General features: G+C 66.7%; 1 protein-coding gene across 5 annotated transcripts; it reads right to left on the bottom strand.

The window, feature by feature from the left end:
* Positions 1-262: 262 nt before the first annotated feature.
* Positions 263-24,736, bottom strand: ASPSCR1 (ASPSCR1 tether for SLC2A4, UBX domain containing). 5 transcript variants are annotated; one of them, XM_039226475.1, is made up of 17 exons: positions 24,551-24,736; positions 23,547-23,602; positions 22,137-22,251; positions 20,829-20,929; positions 19,297-19,371; positions 13,827-13,884; positions 12,835-12,908; positions 12,083-12,485; positions 5,910-6,049; positions 5,704-5,785; positions 5,324-5,390; positions 4,561-4,623; positions 4,008-4,060; positions 922-973; positions 697-766; positions 442-617; positions 263-359 (listed from the first exon to the last, which is right to left on the bottom strand). In XM_039226475.1, the coding sequence occupies exons 1-17, from the start codon at positions 24,650-24,652 to the stop codon at positions 346-348; spliced, it is 1,701 nt and encodes a 566-aa protein (XP_039082406.1). In that variant the 5' UTR covers positions 24,653-24,736; the 3' UTR covers positions 263-345. The 5 variants fall into 5 exon arrangements, with proteins under 5 accessions (XP_039082406.1, XP_039082409.1, XP_039082407.1 ...); XM_039226478.1 differs by lacking the exon at positions 24,551-24,736 and adding an exon at positions 23,756-24,283; XM_039226476.1 differs by lacking the exon at positions 19,297-19,371.
* Between the last annotated feature and the right edge of the window lie 1,160 nt (positions 24,737-25,896).

The following is a 25,896-nucleotide window of genomic DNA, read 5'->3' as shown; positions in this document are numbered from 1 at the left end:
TGGAAGCGATTAGACCTGAAGAGGCGGCTGGGGGACCCGTGCCCGCAGCCCCGGTGCTCAGCCGGGCGCCCAGGGCCACGGCGTCCTCCTGCGTGTCAGGGAGATCAGGTCAACGGCACCTCTGTTCACGGACACGCCGTCCCAGCAAGCAGCAGCCCCAGGCCCACGTGGGTCCAGACCGGCTGCAGGAGGAGCCCAGAGCGGGCCCGGAGGCAGAGTGCGGCGGCGCCTCTTTCTGAAGGAAGGACGACAGAAGCACCCGGAGAGCAGCTCACACCTTTATTCCCGCTCACGGTGGGGAGGGCCCCGCGGCTGGCAGACGGGGCACCTCCAGGCTGGCGGCTCTCACCTCTTGCCGGCTGCAATGCCAACACCAAGATGACCCGAGAGGCCCCTGGGTCGGCAGCCCCCCACCCCGCCTGCCATGCCCCGCCCCAGTACCTGGCAGCTTCAGCCACTTGGGCACCTTGCCCAGATCCCTCCTGACCGGCTGGGCCGCCCCGGGGCTGGGCTCAGGAAGCTCCACGGCCGCTGCCTCAGCCGCCGGCTCCACCTCAAGGGGTCCAGGGTCAGGGGCTGGCGTCGGGGGTGGGGCCCCAGCAGCCCTGGACATGCACCTGGGGGACAGGAGGCCGAGGTCCAGCAGAGCTGACGTGCTAGGGCAGGGGCTGTCCCCTCCCCGCTGAAGGCACGCACCTGGCCGCCAGCACGTCAGCTGCAGATGGGGAGACGGTGTGTTCCAGCAGCCTGGGCTCCAGGAACTGGCCTGCGGGACAGCCAGCCCACCTCAGGCCATGGAGGGACCCCCCCCCCCCCGCCCTGCTGCTCTGCTCCGGGAGGGGACGTGGCCCGGGCAGGTGTCTAACCTGGGAACAGGGCACGGGGCACAGGTCTCCCGCTCGGGTCCCCTCCCCCGCCCACCTGTTGGTTCCTCAGCTCCAAAGTGCACGAGGGCAGCAGGGAAGAGATTTGCCTGCAGGGAGAACGGAAGAGAGCTCAGGGCACCAGGTGGGCACCAGGGCACAGGCCACAGTGGACGGGCAGGGTGTGCTGCCCCCCACTCCTGTGGTGGCCTCTTGCGGGCTGCACAGGAAGCTAAGCGGCCCAGGGCTCCACTGAGGGCCACGCCCCAGCCCAGCCAGGTTCCCGCCACAAGCAGGGTCCACTGCCCTGCCCCCCCCCACTGCGCTCCCCCCACCCAACCAGGGCACCACCCCCAGCACGAGCTGGGCGGGCTGTGAGGCCACAGGGGTCCCTCCAGGAGCACCAGCCGAGCGCGCAGGACGCTCTCGCAGCACGTGCCCTCGGCATTCCTGATGGCCCAGGGGGACAGGCCTGGAACCCCCACCCTCAGCGGAGCCTGCAGGAGGCCGACAGGTCAGAGATGAAAACGGACACACAGGACTGGGGGGTGGGCTCTGTGGAGGAAGAGAATGGGCAATGCTGTTCAGGGAGCCGGGAGCGCGGGGGTCTGCACACCAGCCAGGTGGGCTGCCATCAGGCCGAGGGGAGCCCCCATACCTGCGGGGCGGGGCCCCTCAGCCGGCCCAGGCCCAGGCGTGGGGAGTGGGGGCTCTTGGAGCCAAGGTGCTTTGAAAGTCCTGGGCGGGCAGGTGCTGGATCAGCTACCTTTGCAAGTGGGCCAGAGCTCAGAGCCCAGGCTCCAGGTCCCTGACTCCACACTGGGCGGCGGCCTGGAAGGGACGAGGGGGCCAGCCACTGGGGGGCCCGGGCTGCAGGGAGGGCACTGAACTGGGCGCCCCGCAACCTGGGAGCCCAGGAACCGCCTCTGCTGAGGCTCCTGCCACAAGGGGGAAGGGTGGACAGGGATGGGCCCCGCAGCCCACCGCTCCTGCCTCTGCACCTGAGGACCGTGGCTACAAGCCCCAAAGCTGGCCAGAGGGTTCCTGTCCTCGGCCCCCAGTGGAAGGGGCAGCCACCAGCTGGGCACGCCCCCTCTGTTCTCTGGGAGGGAGCTTCAAAGGCCAAGCCTGGGGACACTGAGGCCAAGGCCGAACGAAGACAGAGCTGATGTGAAAGCCCATCACCCCGTCAGGACACGCGGATCAAAGCCTCATTCACTGGCACTGCCTGTGGGGCGGGCAGGGGGCGCCCAGGGCCCTGGAGGCACAGAAGCCGGGGGCGGGGAGGGGGAGGCTTCCCCAGGAGCCCTAGCCTGGCTGGACCCTGACTCGGCTGACCCCCCAGGCGCAGGGCCCGCTCTCAGCACAGCCCCAACCTGCCTGGCAGGACGGCCGGGAGCTGCGGAGAAAGGCTTGAGGGCCCGTCTCCCAGCTGGGAGCCCTCCAGGGCCCTGGGGGCAACTCCTCTCGAACCCAGCTTCCCTGCCTCCCCACCCAGCACCCACCAGAAGGACCCCACTCGCTTGCTTGCATCTCTGGGATCCCAGTCGAGTAAAGGATGAAGGGACAGCACAGAAGGCAGCTGTGACCAGCAGGAGTCTCCACCCCTGTTCAGCCCGAGGTCTACGCAGCTCACGGCAGTCTGCAGGACCGGCTAAGGCTGCCACCGGGGCCCTAAGCGAGGCGGGGGGCAGGGGCCCAGGGTGGCACCAGCACTGAAGGAAACCCATCTAATGGGCACCGGGGGCGCCCGTGCCCGCCAACTGCAGCCCCCCCCCTCCCACATCCTCGGGGCCTTGGCCTCAGCCCCACCTTACCCAGCACTCAGTCTCTTGGCCCAGTGGCCAAAAGGGGCAGCTGGGCCACCATCCCTCTCACCTGCCCCAAGCTGCCACTCGCTAGAGCTTGGGACTGCCCCCCGCAGCCTCCCAGGCAGCCAGGGACAGGAAAGCCGGCGGCTTCCGCGCCCGCGCCTGCTCACCCACACGAGGGAGGAAGGCTTCCTTCCCCAAGCCCGGCCAGCTCCCTGACGACGGGCGGGCGGGCGGGCGGGGGGGACGCCACCCCGCGCAGAGGCCCCCGCAGCTCCAGGCTGAGCTGACAGATGAAAGGAGACAGCTGCTGGTAGCAGGGGGCAGGGTGTCACCAGGAATCAGGCCGCTCGGGCAGGACAGGCAGCACCCCAGGGCTCCTAATCGGGGCACGAGGGGGGCGCGGGACCGGGTGCTGGTCACCCCCCTCCCGTTCCAAAGCATCTCCTAAATTCAATGTTTATCAACATGCTGGCCAGCAAGGAAGGGGGGAAGGCGGGAGGGTGGGATGAAGGAAGAGGCCCAGAGCCTCGGGGGCTCCCGGGGACTGAGAAAGGGGAGCTGGGTGGGGGGGCGCACCTCCCTGCTCCTGCCCGCCCTGACTTTGCCCTGACTGCTTTCCCCCGTGAGCTTCTGGCCATGCAGTCTCCCCCACAAAGGTGGCGGCCCCAGGCAGCAAGCAGACCCCCTCGCCCCAACTCAGACCTCGGCAGGGTCTGCCAGGCACTTAACAAGGGCTGGCCTCTGTTACTAATTAAATATCCGAAAAGACTTTGAAAAGGAAACCATTAGGCTAGAGGGCTGCGGAGGCCCCAGGCTACTCTCCCAGGGGCAAAGGGACGGGACATTCCTCCCGGCTCTGGAAGGCAGCCCGGCAGGACACAGATCAACACTGCTCACCTCACCTTCGGGAGCTCTGGGGGCCTCGGGGAGGGGAGGGCCCGAGCAGACACCAGCTAGCGGGGACGACCGACCGCCCTGCCAGCACTCCGTCTCCTGGCCGGGGGGGGCGGGGGGGAGGCAGGGAAGCAGCCCCTGCAGCCGGGTGCCACGCTGGCTATACAGCTGCCACCCCAGGGGGCTCGACCCGCACCCCAGCCCCTTCTCGCGCAGACCCCGGGGCAGGACGCTTCGCAGCCTGCAGGCTCCGGAGGGCTGGCGGCCAGCCGGGCAGGCCCGTCCCCGCCAGGGCAGGAAGCGGGGGAGGCTGGAAAGGCCCGGCACCAGCTTTGGAGGCTCTCAGCCCCCTCTGGTCCCCCCTTCCCCATCTACAGAGCCAGCCCGGCCACACCTGCACCCCTGGGCCCCCGCATCCCCGCCAGGACGCTGGTACCTGAAAGAGGGTCAGCGTGTGGTCATCCAGGACGCTTTTGGGAGGAGTGATGACTGTGAAAACATAAGCATCTGGGCCACGGACCACCTAGGCCCCTGCCCATTCCTGCGCCCCCACAGGAGGACAGGCCTTAGGGGGTATCTCCAAGGAGCTCCCTCAGCTTGCAGCCCTCTGCCTGCCTCTCTGCTCTACAACCCGGGCAAGGGGCTTGGGGGGGGTGACCTGAGGCAGGACCCCCTACAAGGAGCCCCAGCCCCACACGGCCCCCGGCTTAGCCCAGTGGTCTGACCCCTCCCTACCCAGATGCCCTTGGGAGGGGAGGCCAGCAGCCCGGGAGAGGGGGCTGGGCAGGGGTGCAGGGGCCCTGAGGTGGGGCAAGAGCCAGACCTCCCTCCCCTCCCCCTCTCCCGGACTTGTCCTCAGACACCAGTGGGGCTCACACAGTGGGCGGCTGCCACACGACCAGCCACCCCACGATGCTGCTTTCTAGAGGAAAGGCCGCTCCAACCCCGGCTGGGACGGATCTGGGGTCACCGGGGCTCAGGAGACTCACACAGATCGAACGGCAGCTCAGGGTTCCCCAAGTGGCTTCGCACGAAGTCCCGCAGATCCCCCACTGGAGGAAGGAGGATGGGATGAGCCGGGAGGCCCCACGGGACGGGCACGGGCCCCATTCTGGGATGGGCCGGGCCGCGTCCCATTTCTGCACAGAGCCCCCCGACACCCCGTAGGCCTGGGCACCCCGGGGCCTGCTCCACCCAGAGGTGAAAGCCAAGTGTGTTCCCTCCCCAGCACTCTGAGACTCTCGGCCTGGCCAGGTCGCCACCCTGCTGCGGGAGCGTCCCTCCCTTTACCTCCCACCCTGCCCACCACCCATCCCGAGCCCTGCCCCACGGCGGCCCCGGGCACAAAGGCGTGGTGACACAGCACCCGGGGCCGGCCGTGGGGACCTGCCTGCCGCCCTCACCAACGACCTCATTCAGAACTGGCAGCACAGACACCTTCCTTCCAGCTCACTGCAGCCCCAGCCCCAAGCCAGAGACCGCGCGTGAGGGGGCCCCCCGTTCCTCTGGGTGCTCCTCCGTCACACCTGTGCCCTGAAGAGGTGCACCACCAGGCTGGCCTGGGAAGCATCCGACAGGAGCTGGGCCCCCGGCCCTGTGCCCACCCCGGACACATACCCCACAGACAGAACCAACCACCCAGAAACGCCCGTCTCCCCCAGAGGCCAGGCAGCCGCAGTCCCTCGGCCTGGAAGGAAGCCAGAGGGGGCTCGAGCGCCCCCAGCCTCCCAGACGCCCGGCTGGGCCACTGACCTGTCTCATTCGGGCGAAAGAAGCCCTGCAGGATGTAGCGGTCAGGGAACAGGACCCTCAGGACCACCTGGGCCAGGACACGGCAACTGGTCAGAAAGAACGGCCCCCGTCGGCTGCACCCCCGGCCCATGATGGCCGGTCCCTGACCGGGGCCAGGAGGCACCCGGCCCCCAGCACACTACCGGCCAGACCTGCGGCCTCAGCACACTGTACCGTGGGCTGCATGCGGGGACCGCCAAGTATCACCACGCGCGTTTGTTTTCATCACAAACAGGGCCCGCTGGTTATGAACCACAGCCGCACAAGCCTCCAATGCCACGCAGGTGACCACAGACAGCAGCGTGGCCGGACACCCCCCCCCCGTTGGCCCCCCGGTGCACCTTGGGGTACCGCTCCAGCTTCTCCCTCATCTGGGCCTCCCTGAAGGCCTTGGTCACTAAGGGCGCTTCCTCCAGCCGCTTCCTGCAGGGGGTGGGAGTGTGTGAAGGTCGGGGGGGGCTCCCTGGCCAGCCAGAGTAGAAGCCCCCACACACCCACCCAGGCTCCATGGGACCAGGAGGCTCTGCCACGGCTGGGACACACCCACCGCTCGCTCCTGAGCTGGGCCAGGCGCCTCCTCACGTCGTCCACGGTCACCTCGAAGAACTCGTCCGGCAGCTCCGCAGGCCAGGCCTGGAGCAGCTCCCCCAGGTCCGGGTGGCACACCACAGGGTCCCGATCCACAGGCTGGGTGGGCAGAGGAAGAAGCTGATGCAGGGTCCCTGGAGCCGGGCTCCTGACTCCACGGGCCGGGGTCACCCAGCCTCACAGCCGGAGCCGAGCCCGTACCCTCACTGGCCCCACCTGTCGGCTCGTGGCCAGGACTGGAGACCCCCCCCTCCCGTGCCCCCCTCCTCCTGCTCAGCAGCACCGCCACAGGGGCCCTCGCTCACCAGCAGGGCGCGGCCCTGGGGTCTCAGCTCAGCCAGGCCAGGCAGACACCTTCCCTGCTGGGGGGCTCAGGGGCTGGGGTGACAGGCTCCCTTAGTAGCTACTCTGCTCACCTCCTGTCTCCGTGGGAGCCCCACCCCCAAGAGTCCTAGGGAGCTGCCACTTATCAGGGTCCCCCAATCAGAGGGTAAACTCAGAGCGGCGCCTAGTTGAGGCCACATCGGGGGCTCCACAGGAGGGCAGGGGAAGCAACAGCCCCCAAATTAGAGGTTTGGCAAAAACCTGCCAGCCACTGGCCACATGGCTGGGCTGACCCCACCTCCCCTCCCCAGGGGAGCAGCCCAGCCCACCCTCTGATCACCCTGGGGGCGCAGAAAGGGACAGCATCGCTCCTAATTGGCAGCAGCCATGATAGGGCTCGCTTGGCTCGAGGCGCCTCTGGATGGGTAATTGCCAGTGTGACCCCTCCCGGCGCCAAGGCAGTCTTGGAGCCGGGCCTGGCCAGGGCGCGTGCGTTCCAGCCCAGGAGGCTGCCCTCTGCCCCCTGCCCCTGCCTCCAATGGGGGAGCCTCCCCCCTTCTCCACACCGAGGCACGGGCTTGGCAGGCTCTGAGAGCACACCCCCCAGCGGTCCCTCCCGAGAGCCTTGCTCACGGCCCAGCCCGCCCCGGGGACGGCCACGCTCAGGCCAATCGAGGGCGCACCTGCCAGGTGTCTCCAGGGCTAACTTCGCAGCCGCCCCTGAGGGCGGTCCGCCCGGGGAAGGTCTCCGGTCCAGCAAGAGCCCAGCTGCGCCGCGCCTCAGGATACGGCTGAGGGAGGTGGGCTCTCACCAGGAAGTGCCTCTGACCTCGAGGCGCCAGGGCAGAGCCGCCACGCGGGCTGGCTGGAGCCTGGGTAGCAGGGCCCGTACGTAGGTGGCTGGCCGAGGCCCCTGGGGGCTGCCCCTTAGAAGCCACAGGATCCTGAGCTACTGTGGGCAGTCTACACCAGAGCTTTTTATAACAAGATGCCAGGCGCCAGGCTGCCCCCCACAGCCACGGCGCCTGCATTCCAGAAGGGCCGAGAGCTGGCCTGGGCGCCTGGGGCAGGGTGTCGGGGGAAGCGAGGGCAGGACGCGGGTGCGCCTGAGCCAGGAACCGCCGGGCACGAGCGCCAGGCCCCCAGGCACTCGAGCACGAAGCCTGCAGGCTAATGAGCAGCTCGAAGGCCACCATGTCGCGGTCTCTCCCTCGGAGGACCCAGCCACGGGCATGCGAGTCGGCCGGAGCATCCAGCAGTCCAGGGCACTGACCGGAGTCTGGGCGCTCAGACCCGGCTGGAGAGGCCAGTCCGGGGGAGCCCTGCCCGCTGGGGCCTCACCCTCCGCCTGGGCACCCCCCGGGCACAGCCTGGGGCAGCGCTGATAACCCCAAGGCCCATGGCGAGCTCCTGAGACCGTTCCCAGAATGGGGGACACGGGACACCAGCCACTGGCTTTGTGCCACTCAGGAACTTTGGGTCAGAAAATAAAACTAAAAAATCCCTCTCGGTGTTGGATTTACTCTTGGTTCCTTCTCTCCTGCGGCGTCTCACTCTGCATCGGAAACCTATGTGTCAAGCAGAAGCCTGACAGAAGCCGAAAGCTGGGCCCCACCCAGGCCTCCCGAGTCTCAGGGCGGCCACTGCGTCCCGGCCCAGGAGGCCCTGGCCCGCGAGAACAGACCAAAGTTCCATCCCGCTGCCAAATGCTGGAGGGAGAAGCCGGGGGGCCTCCCGATACCCCCCCTTGGCCTCCCCAGGAGAGCAGCTCCCCCGCGGACGGGAGGAGCCGGTGGGGAGCGGGAGGCACAGTGGGGCTGGGAGCCCAGAGCCGGGCAGACTCCAGGCTGAGCCCCCGTCCCGCTCACGCCCGCCGCTCGGCCAGCAGGCCGCCCTCCTCTGCTGCTCCCTGGTCCCGGCAGTTACTCCCGCGGCTCCCGTCCGGGGCGGGTTGACGGCTATGATCCTGGACGGAGAGCGCAGCTAAGACGAGACGTCCTCAGGGAGAACGCGCGCTGCACAAGCTGGACGGGCTGCGGCTCCCTGCGGCAGGCGCCCAGGCGCTGGCTGGGGCCCCGGGCTCCGGGGCTGAGAACAATGGAGTCCTGAACCTCCTCGGCACCGCTGAGGGCTGGCCTTCAGGGCCTAAACCTCCAGGTCAGCTCCAGAGGCCGCCAGGGGGCCCACGCAGAGGACAGTGGCTCCAGAGAGCGTGACATCACGGGGGCGGGGTCACCCCCGCAAAGGTGCTGGTTGCCGATGTCATGGGCTCAAGGCCCTGCCCGTCTCCCTCACCCCTACCCCTCATCCAGGGAGCACCTGGGGGGACTGGGCAGAACGACAGGGGAGCAGCTCCCAGCAGACTGTAAGTCCCGGTCTCCACCCAGGGCCCTACAGAGAAGAGGGCGTCAGGGAAAGGACAAGGACAGGCCAGCGGACACAGCTGGTGGTGCAGGCTCGGCGCCCAGGCCACACGGAGCTGGGGACGCAGTGACCGCCCATCGGCTGCGGCCGGCCCTCGGAAAGCTCCCTTCCTCACCAGGACGGGTCGTGTGAGGGAGGCTGCAGAGGAGACCGAGGGGGCCTTGCCCACCCCCCCCTCCCCCGCCCCTTTCCTGGCTCAGCGCAGCGGAAGGCCCAGCCGGCACCCGGCGAGGAGGGCCAGGGGCCGGGCGCCACCCTCCAGCAAATGCCCCTACAGTGGCGGAGCGGCCGCCACGCACACGGGTCCCCTCCTGTCGGAAGCGGCCTTGCCGCTGCTGAGGGTCCGTTTTCTTGACAGTAATTTTCCGGGACGTGATGACACACAGAAAAAAAATGTAAAAACTATTTGGGGGTGACCTCAACCCCAGATTTTCCAGCTTTCCCGCGAGGGCTCTTGTTTTTCTCCCCGCTCCTGGCCCAGACAGTCCTCCGACAATGGTCTCTGGTCAGGGGGAATGTGAAGCGTCTCCCCTTGAGGCTTGGAGCTTAAATGAATCCGTACATGGGGCCGCGGGCCAAACCTCCCGAGGCACCCACAGAGCCGGCGCCCCCGCCCTCCGCAGCGCTGAGCCAGCGCAAGGCCGGGCCCGGTCCCCACGGGGCTGCACGCGGGAACCACCGAGAACACCAGAGGCCGCGGGCCGGGCGGTGCCTCCCCGGGCCGCCCACCCTGAGCACAGGAAACGGGGGGACGGGCCGAGGCCCCCACACGCCCGTGGCGTGGCCAGACTCGTCCCTGTGAACGAGGCGCACGAACCCCCCAAAGTACTGAGATACACAATCGTGAGGTGCGGTGCAGGGTGCCCTCCCCCACCAGCTGGCAGCTGTCCCTGGGAGGACACGCGGCCCGAGGTCAGCAGGCCACGGGGGACAGGCACCCACGCAGTGGGAACACGACACACACGCCAAAGGACCAGGGACGGTCCCACGGAGCACGCCCCTCGGGTCCAATCAGGATGGGGGTCTGCAGACGAAGCCCCCAGGCCCCTCCACAGAGGGCTGCCTGGCCCTGCCCAAGCAGCTCTGGGGACCAGGGCACCCCGTGTTTCCATTCCCCACCACAGTTCCAAGGCTGGGCATCTCTCCCCCAAATTCATAGCTGTGGCAGAGATGGCTGGAGGGCACTTGCCCACCGCCAGCCTTCAAAACTGCCGCACGACTCGGCCAGCACGTTCCAGGCTACTGACCTATCTGCCGACCAACCTCAGAAGCATTCCTGTTAAGGCTGCGGCTGCGCCCCGGACAGCGGGGACCCCGGGGCAGCCGCTGGAGCCCGGAGGCTGCCAAAAGCACCGACTGCATCCACCTGATTCAGGTTCGATCCACGCCCTGGACCCACATGCGGGGGACAGCGGGGTGTGCTCGGGGGGAGAGGGATGCTAAGAGAGGTGCCCCCGCACGAGAGGAGGAAGGCCCGCCACAGCCCCCAGGCCCACCGGCTCTCGCTCAACCTGCCTATAAGGCTGGGGGCAGGGCCGGCCAGAGGCCAGACAGCTGCCTGGAGACGCAGGTAGGAAGTAGCAAGGAAGCCCCAGGTCTGTCTCTGAGGGCCGGGAGGCGGGCGAGGGAAGACTGTGACCAGCCGCCTGCCCTGCCCAGGGCATGGGGCCTTTGATCAGAGACCCCAGTACCGGCTGGGGGGTGGGGGGGCGCCTGCTGGGATTGCGGCCCAGCCGCGCTCGGGGCTGTGGGGCGCCCTCCTGGGCCGGCGGAAGGACTTCAAAGGCCAGGCCAGGGGCCGCCGGGCAGCCCCAGCCTCTCCCGAGTGCGGCTCTGATGGCCAGTAAAACTACCTTCTAATAATTAATGTTCTGACATCAAAGGCAAGAGCCGCCCGGGTCTGTAAACCACCCCAGCTCTCAGCCGAGGACCTGCCTGTATTTTATCCGGTCTCTTCTGACTCTTTATTTAAATCCAAAACCACACGCAGGCAAAACACTGACGGAAAACTTGGAAACTCGTTTTGATTACCAAAGTGTACCTTTGAAGTTCCCCCAAAAGTTCTGTTTTGTTCCCTTCTTCCCTCCCCCCCAGGGCTGAGAAGGGACACAAAGCAGACACCACGTGGCCGGCCAGCCCTCCGGGTGTGGGGCTGTTAGTGACAGGAGGCACGAGCCGGGCGGGCACGCGGTGGGGGACGCTCCACAATCAACCAGCTGCTGGGCCCCCAGATCAAAGGCACACGCTGCTGGCGGCCAGGCGGACCCTCCCTGGGACCCCTCCTGCCTGGGGCCCCAGGTCCAGTGCTTGGGGGTACGCTGCGATCCTGTGCCCAGTCACCCTACAGGAAAGCACAGGCCCCCCTCACCCCCCACCGGCCCAGGGCATGCCTGGGCCAAGCCAGCCGTCCACAGCCCCACTCACCAGTCCTCTGGGACTTCGGGGTAGCAGAAAGAGACAGCTCGCCCTGGCCCCAGAGCGCAGCTCCCAAACCCAGAGATCCCCAGAAGAGCAAGCCCAGAGGGAGTCAGAACCCCAGGATGGGCTCACCACCCCCTCCACAGGCCTGCTTCTGGCCAGAGCCTGGTCACAAAGGCCAGGAGAGCGGGGACGGCGTACTGGTTCCTAACACGGCCCAGATATCAGCGCCAGGGCCGGGGCACCACCACCACCACTCCGGAAGGACGTGCACGAGCCTCAGGACTGGCTCGGCCCCCGTCCGCTCAGCAAGGTCACACCAAGCGTGGCTCACCCAGGGAGCGGGAGCGCAAGTCCCAGCCGCCCGGCCCCTCCCCCTCCCCAGGACGCGGCCTGGGAGAATGACAAGGACCCCAGAAGAGACAGGAAGGCAGGTGGGTGCGCCAGGGCCCCACAACACCCCCAGGGTGCTCTGCCCGCGAGCTACGGGTGCCAGCCCTCTCCTAACGTGCTCACTCTCCCCAACAGTGAAGCTAAAAGGGACGCACGTCATCAGAGCCAGATGGGTCCCCGCAACGCAAGGACGGCTCAGCAGGGGCTCAGCCCGAACCCGCACCCGCCGGACACGCCGGAGAAGGCAGGCCCGCCCCGCACCCCCGCGAGCAGCGGCAGGCCGAGGGGGCCACCTGCGAGCCGCAGCCAGGCAGAGATGGGGCCCAGGGCGAGGGCGCCCAGGCACGCTGGGCGGGAGTGTCGGAAGCCTGCACGTGGACGGAGAGGCCACCAGGCAGGTGGGTCTCCTGACTGTGACAGAGTCCCAGGAGCACGAGTCGGTCCAAACCCATCAGACTGAACATTAAAACGGGGCCTCAGCGAAATTAACTTAAGGCCAAACACAACCAAAACCACGGCTTCCCAGACGAGACGAGCCGGCGCCCACCCGCCCGCGGCCCCGAGGCTCCTTACCGGCTCGGGCTCTGACTGGGGCTCCTGGACGGGCCTCGACTTCTTCGGCTTGGAGGGGCCTCCCGGGCTGGAGAAGGACTTCGGCAGGTTGGCCGAGGGGGATGTCAGAGATCTGGCAGACCCCGACGGGCCCCCCAGTCGCCAGCCCCCGCCCGAGAAAGGAACAAAGCGGGCGGCGGCGGGGGCGGGCTCCTTCGCCTGCTTCGCTTGGGCGTCCACGCGGCCGGCCCCGGAGATGCCCTCTTCGTCCTGGGGGCTCACGTCACCCTGGCTGAGCCCCACGGTATTCAGCGGGAGCGGAGGGCCGCCGGGGGCCTGCTCGGCAGACAGGGAGGGGGCTGGGCTCCGTGGGGTCTTGGCCCAGGAAGCCCCAGGCTCCTGCTCGCATCCCTTCATGGCGAACCTGGGGGTGCAGGCCCAGAAAGCAAGTGAAATTCCACACAGAGCGCTCTCCCTCCTGGGGCCCGTCACGGCCCCGCGGGACGCCCTCTGCCAAGGACCGAACCAGGCTCAGCACCTTCCGCAGCTCCCGCCCTGCTCGCCATCCAGGAGCCGCCACGCTGGCCAGACACCACGCCACGCCACTCCCCGCGGCACCAAGCCCCCCAGGCCCCCGGGACGGGACAAGCCGTCAGGCAATGGCCTCAGGTCAAGGGGAGAAGACCAAAGTGGGGCACATTTTCTCTTTCACTTTCCCACGTTTTCTCTCAGACCCTGTTTTTCCAGTGAACAAGACTGGCAGGCCCCCCGACCTGATGATGGCGCTGCCCCCGGTGAGGCCGAGAGACTTCAGCGTCGTGCTCTGCAAGGAGGCTCTGCCCGTCACCTGTGAGGAGGAAACGGCATCCTGCGACGCCCCGCTGACAGCGCCCCCTCCTGGCCGCCCAGACACAGGCGCCGTGCGCCCCACCGCCTGGGCCTCCTCACACCAGCACCCTCGGCCTGAGCAGGGCACCGCAGGGGCTCCCAGCCAGACCCCCGCACCCCAGCCGGCACCCGAGCACCCGCTCGCTGGTCTGAGGCCTGGGCAGGCAGGGCTCAGGCCCGAGTCAGCCACGTCGGGTCCGCCGACCACCTCCGTGGGCCGCCGCGACGGCCTCGATCCAGGCCCAGGTGCCCGGGGTCCCGTGGTCGGTCTCCTCTGAGGGAGGATGCGTCCCACCAGGTCCCTCGCACTAACAGCCCTGGGACCCCCGCCCTTCACGGCCCTGTGTCGGGGGACCTCAAACTGGGATAAACAAACACCAGTGTCCTCCCAGGGCCCCTTGGGGACAGTGGCCACCCCGGGCCAGAAGAGGGCGCTTGGCCAGGGTCAAAACAAAAAGCCCCTGTGAGGCAGGGGACTGGGCAGCAGGAGGGCGCCCCCGTCACGGGCGGGCGGGTGGGGACAGGCAGGGCCTCGGAGCCGGGCTACGCCTGCACCGCGCTGCACTCGGTTTGGAAAAGATCAAAACACGGAGCAAAGCAAATATTTATTAAAATGAAACCACTTTTGTGACTCTCGGGCTTTGAGAAACGCTGAGAAAACAAACAGGGCGTCGAGGAGGCTGGGGGAGCAGCCCGGGCGGCCCGTGGTTAGCGGCGCTCCACTTTTTTCCATGGAACACATCACGCTTTCAGAAGCCGTCTCCCCGCTCCCTGCTTTGAAGGCGGGTCTGAGAGAGTGAATTTTCCAGATTGGAAAGTGGGGCCGGGCCCGGGTGGGGACTTGGGGCCAGGCGGGTGGGGCCGGGCGCTCACCTACCTCGTTCCGCATGTACACACAGACCGGGCTGGCCTCGCTCGGCTGCTCCAGGCACTCCCTGCGGGGGGAGCAAAGGAGACATCACAGGCCAGCCGCCGGCACACCGGAGCCCTCAGACAGCACCCCCAGGCCGCCCGGGCTGGAGGTGGTGCCCGGCCCACCCCGGCTGCCTCAGAGCCACCAGAAGAAGGCAGCCAACCCCTGGCGGGGAGCCACCTGCTCAAAGGGCGTGGAGGTGTTTCCCAGCCTCACGGCCCAGAGCAGCACCAGCCACCTCCCAGACGATCCTCAGGTCATGGTCAGCTGCGCGGGTCAACAATGAGACAACGAGAAAGGATCCCGGAGCCCTGGGAAGCCATCCTCCAAGAGGGTTGCTGACCCCAAAGCCCCAGCAGCAGCCCGGGGCCTGCACCCACTAAGCAGACCCAAGGAGAGAGTCAAGGCCCGCAAGGCCACGAGCATAGGCGCGCCGCGCCCCCCCCACCCCGCCCCCGCACCGCCCCTTCCGCGCAGGCCCCGGGGCAGACAGAGCAGCGGTCTTCCCGAACACAGAGCACCGGTTCCTGACCTGAGCTGCGTGTGGGGCTCGGCCTGCGGCTGCACCCGGGGCAAGTGTGACCTCGGGCCATGATGCGGGAGGACGGGCCTCACACGGGGCCGGGCTCACAGAGGGCCCTGCACAGAGGGCCCAAACCACAGCCCCCCCAAAAGCCGTGAAGGCGAAGACCGTGGCAGGGCACGGGCGCTGCGCACGGGGCAGTACACGCGCCCCAACCGCCCTGTCACACGCACGGGCTGGGCCGGCGCAACGGAAGGGCAAACGCACCAGATGTCCCCACCCCTCAACACAGTCATCCAGGTCACCACAGCGACCTCCCCTCTGTCCTCCCTCCTCACAAGGCTGTGCCCACCAGTAAGACAGCAGCGGGCACCCCCCGCGACAGCCCCAGCCACTGACGCAAACTGGTCCCCCGTGCGCCTGCACACCACCACCTGTGCTACTGGCCCTGTGCTGGCCACAGAGGCCGCGGCGGGCGAGCTGACGCCTGCTTCAGAGCCCTTCCGCTGCAGGTGGCAGAGCGTGTTTCCTACACGTCACCAAAACGAGCCCCCATAAACAGCCACCGAGCCACACCCGCAGGGCCGGTCCAGGCTCTCTCCCCCGGGCAGGGCGAGTCCGAGGGGCAGGGCCCGCCAAAGCGGGAGGCCTGGGGTGACATCAGGCCAGGCTGCGTGGCCCGGCCAGGGCTCAGGGCTTCACATGCAGGCGCGGCTGGGACACGACAGCTCAGCGGCTGAGCCGGTGACCGCAAGCGGCAGGGCCTCCAGCTGCACACGGACACTCTGGGCGCACGGCCACCTAGGCCCGTCCCCAAGACCCGTGATCCCGTCCCCTGGGTGGCTCCGGGGGGGGGGTTTCGTTTCTCCTGTTTGCTTTCAGGTTTTGCCTTTGCACGCTCCCCAGAGCCGGGACCCACGGAGGAGACCCTGCCCGAGCCGGACCAGCCCTCCCAAAGTCCCCGCGGGAAGGTGGGGGGGCCCATCAGCCCCCGCGGAGCTCACCTGTGCTCTCCCTACACCCACACCTACCAGAAGGCCGCCAGCCTCGACCGGAGCCCCGCAGGGCTGGCCACGAAAGGTCTAACAGTGGCCCTCACATGCACAGTAGGGCCAGGGAGCACCCCAAAAGGCCTGGGACTGGCCCACCAAGACCCACTGAGCCCAGGCCTCAGGAAAACATAGGACCCCAAAATGCCAGTGATGCCCCCTGGCCAGGCCCACACACGGTTCTTACTGAAAACAAGACCAGAAAAGTGAAAGGATCTCAGTCAAGGAAGGTGCGCTCCAGCAAACCTGACCCCAGGGCCAAAGAGGGAGAGACGGGAGATGGGGTCCCGGGGCCACGTGGACTCAGAAAGCTGGGCATGCTGGCGCCCGCCAGGCCCGACTGGGCCCTCGCTGCCCCCTCGGAGCCCTGGCCAGGCGTGCCGTCTCCAAGGCCCTCCTCTGGGCACCTGATGCAGCGGTGGGGACGGAGGAGAGCGGAACAGTGCCCTCGAGGCCCCCGGACATCAAACGCCAGCCTGGCTTTGATGTGCGGCTCCTCCAGAGGGATCGGATTCCCTGTGGGGATCTGAGGGAGAGGCCTGCAAACCTGCTGGGGAGGGGCGGCCTCGAGGCTTCCAGACCATCCCGGCCAATGAGCAGGGCTCTCCCTCCAGAACGGCGGGCGGGGGGCGCGTTCCGGCACAGCCGACCTTGCCAGCCCCAGGACTCTCAGGGGGAGCTGGGCCCCCGACCCAGGCTGCGCCGTCACTCAAAGCCGGGCATCACGCAGAACTCCCATGGGTGTCCGCGCCCCTCCTCGGGCACCACCTCAATCAGCAGGATGGCTCCAGCTCCCCCCTCGCCCCCCTCAGCCACGAAGGCCCGCAAACCCGCCCCCCCTGCTGGGGCCACGGGCCGGCGGGGACACTGTTGCCACTGGCTTCAGAGATGCTCTTCACTCACCACAAAGTGCAGGTCCACAGGTACAGGACACCCGGCCACCCGGCCAGCTCCCGGCAGATGCCATGCGGGGGCCAAGCCAGACACCCGGAGGCCCTTCTATCTACGTCACCCATCTGGACTGACGGAGCTGGGACCTCAGACTCGGCTGCCACGAGGCGGCCACCTGGGGCAAGGCCACATCCCGAGGGGCCAGGCCACTTGCCTCCCAACACAGAGATGAGGTCAGGGCCGCAGGGGGAGCCATGGGGTCCCCTCCACCACAGCAGACAGAGCAGGCTTGGTTTCAAGAGGGAAGTTTCCTTTACTTCCAAAGGAAAGATGGGGGCCGGGGCCCCAGAGCTCTGAACGAACACCCCGGCCTCCACGCCTCTAGCCGCCCACAGCGGGGAGGGCTCACGCACCCCGTCAGCATGACCGCAGGCAGCCTCCCGCTGCGCCCCCCCATGCCCCAGGGGTCACACAACCCTGAGAGAAACGTGCAGACAGGCCGCCCTTCCCGGGGCCGTTCGAAGCCCCGCTGTTCCAACCAGTCAGACGAGCAGCGCAGGCTGGAGCAGGGGACACGGGGCGCCAGGGCAGAGCCCGACCTGGGAGCGGCTGGCCTGGTGGCCCTTCCTGCGGCACATGCCCGAGGGGGAGCAGAGGCGGCCGCAGGGGCGACCAGGCCCATGCGGGCACCGAGCGCACACGGCTTCGGCCCGCAGGAAGGCCGGTCCAAGTGGGAGACGCACCAGATTTCAAAGTCCTCCGTCTAACAAAGAATGTAAAAATGTTTCATTTTCCTCTTAATCAAACGTTCAAAGCCCGGCACTTTGGATACACTGAGTCAAGTCCATCATAATCCTGAAATTAATTTCACCTGTTCTTACTGTTCTTTTGATGTGGCTACCAGAGAAGTCGGAATTACCTCTGCAGCCCACACGTGTGGCGCACGTGGCACGTCCCGTGGCTGGCTGGGTGATCCAGATGCCGGCGGTCAGGGCAGAGCCACCGCGCACCAGTGGATCCGGGAAGGACGCGCGCTCACCTCTGACGGCTCCCTGCCTCGCCCGCCACTCTCAGAGGCTCACTTCTTCCTCAAAGCGTCAAGCAAGAAAAACCCGTTTCCCACTCATCCTACTCCGTGACGACCTGGAATTCCCAAAACTGCCTGCTCCTGGCCAGCACAGGAGCCACTGTGCGTCCCCGCGGGTCGTCCCCACCGCACAAGGACCCACCCCCAGACCACGTGTGCGTCCACGCCAGCGGTGTCCCACAGTGGCAGGCACGGCCGCAGCTCAGCCCGCCCGCTGACCAGGCATGGGGGCGTGACCATGGCTGCAGATGCTACCTGCCCTCCCTCCTGTGGACCCTGCTCCGTGGTCAGTGGACACCAGCTTCCCAGGAACCGCGCTAGCGGAGAACACCGCCCCCCCCCGGGAGCTGGTGGCACACAGATGGGACCGCATCCACACAGCTGTGGAAAGGGTGCCACGAGGAAACTTCTGGAGACCCTACGGTACGTTCATAAGCAACACACAGAAGACGCAAATTGCTCTGCGCGCACTTGTGCACATTCACGGACACCCCACAGCCAACTAAACCGCCCTGAGGGGCCCAGCTTCTCCTGACGCCACCCACTTTCTCCCAAGAGCTGTCTCCACTCCCCCGTTCAGTCCCAGAGCCCTCAGAACCTCCCAAGGGGCCCTCTGCCGGGCCCCCGTCTAGTTTCAGCCACCGACATGCCGAGGGACTGATCCTATGCCATCGCTGCCCAGGACGGAGTTTCCTTTGGGAACGCGTTTCCACGTTTCCAACGCTGTTTGGTTTTATTTGTAGCTATTGCTGCCTCTTGGCAGGGCAACCCGGCTGCCCAACTCCGGGCCACCCCTCGCCGCCAGCCCCAGGGCCCTGCTGCGTCACCTCCCGCGGGCGGGACTCCTGCGCGGCCCGGCCTGCCCTTTGGTGCAGGGGCCTCGCCAGCATCCCCAGGGCACGTCCAAGGGGAAGAGGTGCGAATTTTCAGGCTTGGAAACGGCTTTCTTCGATCCTCACCTCTGATACTTCGACAGATAATTTTAAAATAAACACTTTTCCCACGGTAGGTGAAGGCGCTGGCCAGCCGCCTTCCCGGTGGTGCTGCCGGGAGCCTGGGGCCTGCCCGCGGGCCTGCGTGCCCCCCGGTCCCCGGCTCGCTCACAGCAGCGCCGCTGAAGGGCGCCCCGCAGCCTCCGACCTCCCCCAGAGCCCGCTGCCTGGGACCCCGGCCCCAGCTCTGCCTGCCCCACCCTGGCGCTCGGCCGCCTGGCTCTGTGTCGCCTCCCGCGGCGGAGCTGAGCTCCTTCCCGAGCCTCAGCCAAGATGGCCAGGACCCTGAACCCTCGCCTCCAGGCGTGGCCGCCAAGCAGCCGCGCGCGCCCCGCCGACCCTCAGGCAACGGAGCAGGATGGGGGGTCCTCAGACCCACGAGCTTCCTCACGCACAACGAGGACCGTGGCCACGTGAGCCACGGCTGTGGCTACCGATACACCTCCCTGCCTGCTTGCAGGGGTCTACCTGGTCTCCGCGCTCGCCCGCTCGCCCGCACCTGACTCTTGTTCCAACTGCCTCTCCGTCCTGAGGACGCGAACAGAGGCTGTCACTCTGTCCCCGCCGTTCGCGGTCCTCCTCACACACCGGAGGCTGCTCAGACACCTGGGCTCCGGGGGGCGGTGTGGTCGGCGCTCAGTGCCCAGCTGGCAACCTGGGGAGCCATCCATGCCCCCTGCGGTCCTGGGAGCTGCACGGCACTCACACTCCTGGAACAGCCTCAACGGTGCAGGCACCCGCGTCCCCAGAGCCCTGAGGCTCCGCACCCCCAGGACCACCTCCATGGCCAGCAGCACAAAGCAGAAGGGGGCTGAAGCCCCATGGCTCCTTACACCCCCCTACCACTGGCCTTCCCGCTCTAGCCTCCCTGCCCAGCCGTCGCCCGCCTCACCCGCGAGCTGCTACTGCCATTGCCTGGGCTGAGTTGCACCTCTGTAAAATCTTTTGCTGTTGTTTTAGTTGCCTTCTGGGAGGGAAACAAATGACACACCGTAGATCAGGAAATCTTCCTGTTCCTTGTTTCTGCCCCCGGGCCTTTGCACTTGCTCCCCACCTTGGCCCAGAGAGCTCCCGCCCAGATCCTGGTACAGCTGCTCCCGAGACCCCTACCACCACTCAGAAAACGCTGCCCCACCATGTCCCAAGGTGCCCTGCCTTCCTCTTTGTGAAGTTTCTTGTGGCTCTGTACGCTCGCCTGTCAGCCCCTCAGAGGTCAGCTCCGTGAGGCCAGGCCCCGGCTCCCTGCTTCAGCCCGCCCGGCCTGAGCTGGACGCATGGAAGAACAAAGCAGCAGCAGATGCGGCCTCATCTTTCCAGCAGCATGGTGCAGCAGCGGAGGGGCGGGCGGGCGGCCCGGGGCTCTGAGCTGCAGGAGCACCCCCCGCCCCCTTCGGAAAGCCAGCCACAGGCGGCACAGCGAGGACAGCCCGTGGACTGACGTCAGGCGTGCCCATGCCTCTACTACCGAAGACGCCTGAGCAGGGGCTGCCAAGTCCCCCTGGGGGCATCCGCGGAGGAAGTGGGGGGGGGGGGAGGCAGCCCCAGCCGCGGGGGCCCAGGCCCGCAGGAGCAGAGGGGAGCCACCCGGTCTTGGCCCAGCTGCGCTCGCAGCCACGTCGGACACCAGACACGGAAGAGGAAGCTCCGACGGGACGACTCCGGCTGCTGTGACAGCAGGGACAGCTGTCAGACCAGAGTGGCCTTTCGGAGGCGAGCCCTGTCCCCGCATGGGCAAAGCCCCGTCTTCCACGCAGACAAAGCTTGGGGCCAGGCCTGCTCTCCCATCCTCACTCCGGCCCTGACAGGCCCTCAGACGCTGAGCAACTTGCGCGGGGCCACACAGTGACCACCACACCCTCCCACGGTCCCTTCCATTCCGCTGCCCAGGACCTTCAAAGGGGAACAAAGACTTCCATGCCAAAATGAAAGACAAGAAAGCAAAGCGCTACCACTTTGACGCATTCAGGACTAAGATTTCAATCATTAATTACCAGATGGAAACTGACACCTGTCAAATACCATTAACGTTTTCTTTCTCAACGTGACCCATTTTCATAAGTAAGTTTTCTACCTAAAGCATCTGTCCTCTGAGGAGCCCAGAAGCTCCCTGTTCCCCTCACGCTTGCCAAGCCCCCACAAGGACAGAAGCATGGCTTTGTCCCCCGGGAGGGCGAGCCCCCGCAGGCACGACAGGAAGCCCAGGAGAAAGGAAGAGCTGCTGGCGGCCAGCACCTGCTGCGGGCAGCTGATGGACGGCAGCCCCCGTACCTCAAACCCAACCTCTTAGCAAGACCGGAAAGCCCTAATGGTGCAGCCTCCGGCCCCGGCAAACCGCGGACCGTGGCTCCGGATCAGCCCCGGGAACCCAGCAGCGCCCTCGCCGCAGAGGAGGGCAGAGCCCAGAACCTGCTCCCCGGCGCTCACCTCGTCTGTGCAAAATGGCTGAGAAGCTCCCAGAGTGTCTGGCCCGAACAGAAAGTATCTTGCAACCTTGAGCCATCGTCCAGCTGCAGAGCGATGCGAACCTGAGGGGTTGGACATGGGAAACTGAGTCAGGGAGCAGCCACCCAGGTAAGAGAGCGCACACTCCTTCAGGGCCCCAGGATCCTGCAGGCCAGGGGACGTGGGTGCCTGGGGGTAAGGAAGTGCTGTCCCCCCCACACACTCTGCAGACATCTGTCGCGTATCTTCAGTCGCCACTGTTTGGATTAACTTGTTACGCAGTGACGAGTAACAAGCGCGTTACGCCTTCCGAGCATTTTTCACAAATGAACGCACTGCTCTTGAAGCTCCGTGTTAACAACTATTCTGGAAGTAGGGACGGAAGTCCACAACCCAGGAGAAGAAACGCCTTTCTGGTCCTCCTGCTGAATGACAGACACACCGGGGACGGGCGTGTGTCCCTACGCCCACGACCACCTCCCTGGGGCCCCGCCTGTCAGGGTGAGGGCTGATCTCCAGGCCCGCTTCCCTGCCACTTCGGCCAACACACTCTCTTCTTCAAGCACATGTTTACACGGAATCCCAGTAACAGGAGAAGCTGCTCCGTGTGAAAGTGCAAGAGGATCTCCCTCCCACCCCCGGCACCCCCAAGGAGCCGAGGGAATCAGGGTTCCTTCTGTGTGAACAGAGGGGTGCAGGGGCCGGTCCCCGTGGCGCTAACTAACGTCTGCAGGGCCCGAGCTTCCTTGTTTCTCTCTCAACAGGAATGAAGGTCGCCCTCCCTGCGGTGTCTAGAGGGCCCGCAGAGACCCACAGAAGCAGAAAGCCAGCACTGTGGTTACTGCTTCCACCCACAGTAACTATCCTGCCGTCCGCTCCATCTCTAGGACCTAGAAGTGATTGATCTGGTGGAAAGCTGCAGGCCATGGTCAAAGACTCGGGCTGTGGTCCAAGCGAGGCATGTGTCCTCCCCCCAACAGCAAGGCTGTACCCCGTCCACAAAACTCCGCAGGCTCTGAGATGCTTGGCTGACGGCACAAGTAATCTCCCCGCTCAAAGATAATTTCAGAATAGAGACCGAAAGGCTCATTTCCAATCCACACCAACCTGAGAAAGGGGCGTGGGAGCGAGGACGCGGGCCTTGCCGGCACATCCCTCCATTCACCCCACCCTCCTCCAACCGCTGCAAGAGACTGTCCTGTCTGCTCAGTGAGCAGCACCCCGTGGCGCGAACAGCCTGGACGCAAGAGCCGGGAAGCAGTTCTCGGCCGCTCCCTGAGAGCCACCTACCATGTTCTCGGGCCCCTCGCGGCTCCGGGACACAGGCACCATCTCCAGCTTGGCATTATTGGGCAGATTGGCAAATCTCCACTGGAGAGAGAGGTCAAGCACATTCCTCTGAAACCTGCAAAACAGGCCACAGCTCACGGGCTGCCCTGCAGACCCGCACATGACCCAGCCTGTAGACAGGGCCCAGCAGAGCCCCGCTGGGAGCAGGGACTAGGCCGGGCGGGGCTCCCGTCCACACGACCAGCACCCTGGAGGCTGCAGGAACGCAGGTGCGGCCTGCCTGTCTGCAGAGACAGCGGGTGCCCGTCTGCAGTGGGTCTTCCCAGGAAAGGAAAAGTAAGCACTGACTCGGCTTTGAGCTTACAAGGGCAGAGCAAGAGGGAGAAGCCAGAAATGGGTCACCCTTGGGGACAGACCAGGGGGCAGCCCTCCCCAGGCATGAAGCAGCAACTGGCCCAGAACAGACTCAGAAAATAAAAATGCACCCAGGAGCAACTGAGAGGTGTGCGCCGAGCTCTGCTCGGGGAAGTTCTAGCCTGCTTTGGGCACATCAGGGAACCCAGAAAGAGCACACAGCTCTGTGAGAGGCGCCAGGGCACAGCCAGCACCGAGCGCGGCCCTGGGATGCTCAGCAGCAGCGCGGGCTCTCCGATGTGAGGACAGCCGTACCATTGAGACGAGCCGCTAAGGGGACAAGCTCCTCAGGTGGCACAGAAACCCCCAGGCTACCACGGTGGGGTTCTGATCCCTTTATGCTGCAGACCACTCGAGGATGGGCCAAAAGCCCTCTCCCTGGAAGGGCGCCCCGCAGAGACGCAGGCATGCAACAGCAGGGCGCCGCGAGGCCGCCCACATCCACACAGCTGTTGGCAGGGGAGAGTTTGCGGGGTTTGCCCACATCTGCACGACCGCCTCCTCTTCCCTCAGAGCCCCACCAAGAACGGATACAAGCACGAAAGCCCTCCGCAGAGACCCCTAAAAAGACACATCCACATCCTAACCCCCAAAACCCATGAATGGGACCTTACTTGGAAATAGGAACTTTGCAGATAAAACTGAGTTAGGGATCTCGAGATGAGGTCATCCTGGATTTGGGTGGGCCCTAAATCCAATGACAAGTGTCCTTATAAGAGACAGAAGAGGAAAAGACACACGACACACAGGGAGAAGGCCACGTGAAAAGGAGGAAGAGGCCGAGTGCAGCCACAAAGCCAAGGAACAGCTGGAGCCCCGGGAAGCGGGGAGGGCTGCTCTCTCAGAGCCTTGGAGGGAGAGGGGCCCTGCCCCACACCTAGACTTTGGGCTTCTGTGAGAAAATCCGCCTCTGTTGGTTTACACCCGCCCCCAGGCAGGGTCCTGGGGAGGGGTGGGTGGCCCGGACAGACCCGGACCAGACCCTAGCACACTCACTTCAGATCGTACTCGCTGGGGTTGAAGTTCTGCCGCTGGCATGTGTCCTCCAGAACCTAGGAGTCAGACGACAGGACTGTGAGCCACTGGGTCTGGCCTGGTGGCTCGGTCGGCGGGCACAGAGTCTGTCTGTTGATTAACTGGCTTCCAACCACGCCTGGTACAAACCACATGACGGGCTGTCCACTCAACTGATCCACACGCCTCACCTGCAACCCGTATTCACTCTCCCGCTCCTCACTGGGCCTGCATTTTCACCAGGTCTGTGGGACCCTCCACGCTGGGTCTCCAACAGCCCGCTGCCACAGACCGTTCCCTGCCGACTTCGGGTCCCTCTCCCCACGCACAGTCAAGTTCAAACTTGGGCCCCAGTGCCTGCAGTGCTTCACCGTCCTCCCCATGAGCCGCCAGCACAGGCGGGTCTGGGGGCGCCCAAATGGCCGGGGACCCCTGCTTCTGGACCCAGCAGGCACACTGAGTTAATCTAGTCGGCTCTGTCCGCCACCGCCCCGCCCTGGGGGCTCCTCCCCGCAGGCCCCTGGACGAGCACTGGCCCCTGAACCTCGGGGCCCGATGAGCCTTTTTCATGAAACAGCTGCCCCGGAGGAAGTGCAGCGAGTGACTCAGCAAATCAGTATCCAGACGCCACGGTCTCACATCCCGTGGACACCTGGAGGGCGCCCCAGGACGGGGACACGGCTCGAGGCTCCGCGGCGGACTCGTGGGGTGGCCGCCCCCCGCCCCCGACTCCAGCCAGCCAGACCCCAGACCCAGCCGGGACCCGCGAAGTCTCGGGTGCAGGCGCCCGGCGCGGAAGGGGGCGGGACCGCCGCGCCAGGAGGAAGTTGATTGGCCGCCGCGTGCCCCGCCCCCCGCATGCCCCGCCCCCTCGGCCCTCCGGAGCCAACCGCAGGAGCGGGCCAGGCACCGCGCCCCCGCCGCCGCCCGCCGCCCCCGCCCGCCGCCCCCGCCCGCCCCCGCCGCGGCCGGCGCCGCCGCCGCACCTGCAGCAGCACGGTGCTCGGCGTCACCTTCACCGTGTGGCGCCGCCCGTTCGGGGCCAGCACCGACACTGCGGAGCCCCCGCCGCCTGCTGGGGCCGCCATCTTCCGCTCACGTGACCCGCCGCCGCCGGCTCGGCGTCAAACCACTTTATCGCTAACAGCCGGGACGCACAGCCACGCGGCCGCGGGGCGGGGCGTGTGGGCGGGGCCTGCGCGCGTTTCCGGGTCCTCCCCGGCGTCCTGGCCCCGCCCCCAGCCCTGGCCCCGCCCCAGCGCGGCCGCTGAGCGTCCGAGCGCCCGGGTGCCGCGTGGCCGCGCGCGGACACCCCAACGGGCTCGGCGTGGCCCCTAGGCCGGGCCCGGCCCCGCAGGCTGCGAGCTCGCCAGGCCTGGGCCCCCGGGCCCCTCAGGGTCCCCGCGCCCAGGCCGGCCTGGGCTCGCTTGCCCTTGGCCCGCCCACCTGCCCCTTTCCTGCCCACTGGCTCCTAGTCCCCTGTGGTCACCTACGCCTGCGGCCCTGGGGTGGGTGGTGTGAAGGTCAGGGGCCGGCTCAGGGTAAAGGCTGACCGCAGCTCCAGACCGGAGCAGGTTTGACACCAGCATTTCATGGGCTCGGTGCGAGTCCTGATTGGAGCCTGCTGCGTGGTCTGGAAGGCTGTGGGGGAGGGGCGTGTGACTCCTACTGCCCCACGTGTGTGGGTGCAGGCTCGCCTTCATGTAGGGGACCCATCCATCTCAGCCATACCCGTGTACCCACAAACCCACACGTGCAAACCTGCAGGACAGCTAGGGACTCTCCTCACGGCCCGCCTGACCGCCCAGGCAGGAGTCCTGTGTGTTCAGTGTGACCTGCTCCCGCTGAGCCCTCCGTGAGCCCCTCCCCTGAAGCCAGGGAGCATCACAGGACCTTGGAGGTTTCGCATGGGAGGCACTTGGGAGGTCACCTGGTCAAGGCCAGTTCCCAGCCGTTGCCAGGTCTGCGCTGGCTAAAAGACAACGTCTCTCGCTATCGCCTCGTCCTGTCCACCCCTTCCTGCTCACATCGGCCTCGCTGTCTGCGGGCAGACACTTTTGGGGCATTTCTGATCACTGCCTGGTCACGCTCTCCAACCCCACTCTTCAACCCATCAAGGCCCCACAGACAGTAATGTGGCAGCCAAGCCAGTACACCCCAGGTCGCCCTGAGCCCGGCCTCTTCAGCATGTCGGCCTGCGGGGGGTTTCCTCGAAGCCTCATCTCCACAGGGACAGGCCTTTCCTGCTTGCTCGCTGGTTTACTGCTTGTTCCCACCATGAGCAGGCCCATCCGTGACACATCTGGGACACTGGCCGTGGGAGGTGGCCTGG

The sequence above is a fragment of the Hyaena hyaena genome, unplaced genomic scaffold (genome assembly GCF_003009895.1).
Source record: "Hyaena hyaena isolate Hyena2069 unplaced genomic scaffold, ASM300989v1 scaffold_21, whole genome shotgun sequence".
Classification (NCBI taxonomy): Eukaryota; Metazoa; Chordata; class Mammalia; order Carnivora; family Hyaenidae; genus Hyaena; species Hyaena hyaena.
Note: the sequence above shows the minus strand (reverse complement) of the source record. Positions and strands in the feature narration are given on the sequence as shown.